A 4,551-nucleotide genomic window follows, 5' to 3' on the forward strand; every position below is an offset into this window, starting at 1 on the left:
AAGCTAACTGGGAATGGCACAGAAAGCTCAACCACTTAAACTTCAAGACTATCAATCAGCTTGCAAAGAAGAATCTAGTAGAAGGCTTGCCAGATATTATTTTCAAGAAGGACCAAGTGTGTGATGCATGTCAACGCGGAAAGCAAATCAAATCATCATTCAAATCAAAGACACACGAGTCAACGTCAAGACCGCTAAGCTTACTACATATGGACTTATTTGGACCGGTTGATCCAATAAGTGGAATGGATGAGTTGGAAATTAATTCTCTAGAAAATCCCATTCCTCATCTAGAAGAAGTTGGAAATTCTTTAAATAATAATTTTGGGAGTGATGCCGCACGTGATAATGAGGATGCAGTACGGGTTCCAGTTTGTGATCAAGTTGCATGTGAAGTTGGTAATCAATTCCAAAATGAATTAATTGAGGAAATTCGAACCAACACTACTAGTTCACAGCAAATGGATCCACCCAGTACCATGCACCCATTTCAACCAGATTTAAGATGACTCAAAAATCACCCTCCAGAATTAATTATTGGGAATATCCATGAAGGCGTGAAAACATTGTTCATGTGTTATCTATCTCAAATTGAACCAAAAGAAGTTGACGAAGCTCTTAATGATCCGGATTGGATAAATGCTATGCAAGAGGAACTCGATCAATTCAAAAGAAATGATGTTTGGGAACTTGTTCCAAGACCGACGAACCACAACGTTGTAGGAACCAAATGGGTTTTCCAGAACAAAGCAAACGAAGAAGGCGTGATTGTTAGGAATAAGGCAAGGCTAGTTGCAAAAGGATACTCTCAAGAAGAAGGAATTGATTTTGATGAAACTTTTGCACCAGTGGCTCGACTTGAAGCAATTAGAATTTTCCTAGCCTACGCCGCACACAAAGATTTCACCGTTTATCAAATGGACGTGAAAAGCGCATTCTTGAATGGTCTACTCGAAGAAGAAGTTTATGTCGAACAACCCCCAGGTTTTGAGGTAAAAGGCGAAGGTGATAAAGTCTACAAACTTAAAAAGGCATTGTATGGGTTGAAACAAGCACCTCGAGCTTGGTATGATACTTTGTCAATGTTCTTGATAAGCTGTGGATTCACCAAAGGCCTTGTTGACAAAACTCTATTTAGAATTCAAGATGGTGATCATATTTTATTAGTGCAAATATATGTTGATGATATTATTTTTGGAAGCACTAACAATTCTTTGTGTGAGAAATTTTCGAAGCTTACGCAGAATAAATTCGAAATGAGCATGATGGGTGAATTGAATTACTTCTTGGGCTTACAAGTCAAACAACTGAAAGAAGGAGTATTCATCAATCAAGCAAAGTACACCCGCGATTTGATATAGAAGTTTGGCATTGATGGAAAATCATCGATCAAAATTTCAATGAGCACATCAATAAGGCTAGACAAAGATGAAGAAAGAAAAGATGTCGATCAAACAAAATATAGAGGAATGATTAGTTCTCTTCTATATCTTACTGCAACCAGGCCGGACATTTCTTATGCTGTGGGAGTGTGTGCAAGATTCCAAGCAAATCCAAAAGAAAGCCACCTCACCGCAACAAAGAAGATCATACGATATTTGAAAGGCACAATCAGTGTTGGATTGTGGTATCCAAAAGGTACAGATTTTACTCTAACAGGTTTTTCAGATGCGGATTTTGCAGGTTGCAAAATAGACAGAAAAAGCACTTCCGGGACATGCCAGTTCCTGGGGGGAAGGCATTTTTCTTGGTTCAGCAAAAAGCAAAATTCCATCGCAACTAGTACCACCGAGGCCGAATATATTGCTGCAGGAAGTTGTTGTGCGCAAATTTTGTGGATGAAGCCACAATTGAAGGATTACGGAGTTAATTGTGATGACGTTAGTATTTATTGTGATAATACTAGTGCAATCGCTATCACTCACAATCCGGTGCTTCACTCAAGAACCAAACATATCGACATTCGACATCATTTTATAAGAGATCATGTTGAAAAGAAAAATCTGAAGATCGAATATATCCCTACGGAAAACCAAGTTGCTGATATTCTCACGAAGCCTTTATGCGAAACGAGATTTTCTACCTTAAGGCACGAGTTGGGAATGATCGAAATGAGCTAAGTATCGCTGAACTTAATCTCTCTATTTAATTTGATACTTGTGCTCAAAATAAATTGTTTTGTATGAATAAATTGTTTTATGTGTTTATATGCATATTTTAATTCAAAATTTTTATGTGATAAAATTGCAGTATGTGTTAGGAAGCTATTTGTGTATTTGCATGTGTTATTTAACGTGAGATCCACCAATATGCCATGCAAATTAATTTGATAAAATGTGCAATTCGTGTTTTATTTGATAATTAGTTTAAAAGTGCATGTTTTAATGTGTTAATCAGTGTATGAGTATGTGTTCATGTTTTTAAAATTAATTAATTTGTTTGCATGAACAATTTGTCTAAAAATATGATTTACCGTGTTTATTTAATTATATATGTGCATAATTTGATTTAATGTGTTTAAATCTTTATGTGTTACGTGCATATGCATACATGTTTATATAATTTGTTAAAATGCTTTTTGTTAGTTTCTAAAATTTTTAGAATCTGATTTAGCATGTTATTTTATATAAAGTTGTTTCTAAATATAATTTTGGAATATATGTGTTAATTGTGTTAATTTTCAAAATTTGTGTGTTTTAATTGGGAATTGCCGTGTGGATGTTTTAATATAATTGGTATGTGTGATTAATTATTTGTGGAGTAATTTATGCGACTAACGAGATGTTTGAGTGTGATTATATCTGTGGTACACGATTTTGAGAAGGAAATCAGGAGACAAAGGAGGAAAATTAGAGTTTAATTTGGCATCAAACCTCCACCCATAAACTCCTACCCTTTCTAAACCTCCACCCAACCTAAACCTCCCCCCATAATCCTCTCCTAGATCAAATCTTTTCAAACTGATTCACTTTCTCTCTCAAATCGGCATACCCATACCTCCTCTCAGCTAAATAATCTCAATCGACTCCCACATAGCAATTAAACCCCTCATTAAACTCTCTCCTCAAAACCGTTGCCCATCAAATCTCTTCCCATCCACCGCCATCTCAACCAATGAGAAGCCTTGCCGCTATCCGTCACATCCCGTAAACTCTAAACGACGGCAAGCAATATTTACTCTCCATCGGCAAGTGAACCGATAAGTCTCCCTGACCGCCCTATATATTGGGAGACAGCCGAGAAATATTTGCTGTGGAAGATTTTGTTGTTTAAACTTTTTTTGCAGGTACAAGATGGTGTCAAGTGAATCTCAGGACTACGAGATAAGGAATCCAAATCAGAGAACTTGGGAGAAAGTTCTCAAGCAACCCCGAAGGACAACACGAACGGACGGACGTAAGAAGGCTGGAGAGACACCAAGCAACCCTCTGGTGTTAATATCAGAAGAAGGAGAAAAGCACGAACCAAAGTCACCTCTAGTCCAAGCAGTTGCAGAATCACCACCGCGTGAACCTGGCTTCATATATGAAGAGGACGTTGGTGAAGAGAAACCGTTGGCAGAACAAGACAAAGTGGAAGGGTCTGAGCCTCCATTTATGAAATTTTCACCAATTGTTCAACCTGACCTGTATGCTGAGATTCTGAATATGAGCAATTCAGAATATCTCCTCTATTTAAAACAACTGACGTTTGGACCGGTTCTACCCCCTCCTGGTTTCGGTTTCGATGGGCTCTATCAACCTCCACCTCCACCAGAGCCTCTTCCGAAGTTTCCACCAAGTCTGCCAGTTCCTGCACCTCTTCCACAAGAAGTTCCTGCTCCTCCACCGCCTCCTCAGCAGATGCCTCTCAACCCATTCATCCGACCCCCTGTAGACTTTACTAGGTTTTTCAATCAAACCTACTCATCTTCAAGCTCTAACGGGTCGATGTTCGAGGAAAGTGAGTCCAATGGTGACTCAGGACCAGGATATGCTCCTTCACCACCAGGAGGTTATGACTCAAAAGATTGCATGAGTACTGGTTTCTCTGCCTGTTGAAGAAGTGCTATGTTATCTTTCTCTCTCTCTCCTTCTCTGAAAGAAGGAGATGAATAAAAATGAATGTTTTTGTTTTCTGTCTCTCTCTATCTCTCTCCTACAAAATGAAAAATCCCTACGGTATATAAAAAGAACAAGTTTCGTAGCCAAAAAGATACATAAAAAAAATCATATGAATAAAATATAAAAAAAAGGAGAATAAAAGAAATTAAAAAAATATATATGATGGCTACAAGAAGGGATAAAAGAAGAAAAGATTAAGAGGAGAAGTGTCAGTACGAGAAGAAGTAAGAGAACAAATGTCAGAAGAAAGAAGAAGAGATATACTAGTTGAAGTTGCAGTAGAAGTTGCTACTGAGAGTAGACAACAAATCACAGAGAATTTATCCAGTGTATTGCCAGTACACCATACCGAGTCTACCATGCCTACCATGGACCCTGTTCTAGAAAATGAAGAATTATTTGCAGACAACTACACAAGAACAAAAGTCTTAGAAGAAGAAATTGGTGA

General features: G+C 37.8%; 1 protein-coding gene across 1 annotated transcript; it reads left to right on the top strand.

Moving 5' to 3' along the window:
- Positions 1-333: 333 nt before the first annotated feature.
- LOC109187074 (leucine-rich repeat extensin-like protein 1) lies at positions 334-4,040 on the top strand. The gene is made up of 2 exons (XM_019337221.1): positions 334-395; positions 3,287-4,040. Exons 1-2 carry the CDS (start codon positions 334-336, stop codon positions 4,038-4,040), a joined length of 816 nt encoding a protein of 271 aa, XP_019192766.1.
- Positions 4,041-4,551: the final 511 nt, after the last annotated feature.

Source organism: Ipomoea nil, unplaced genomic scaffold, assembly GCF_001879475.1.
Source record: "Ipomoea nil cultivar Tokyo-kokei standard unplaced genomic scaffold, Asagao_1.1 scaffold1416, whole genome shotgun sequence".
In the NCBI taxonomy this organism is placed as follows: Eukaryota; Viridiplantae; Streptophyta; class Magnoliopsida; order Solanales; family Convolvulaceae; genus Ipomoea; species Ipomoea nil.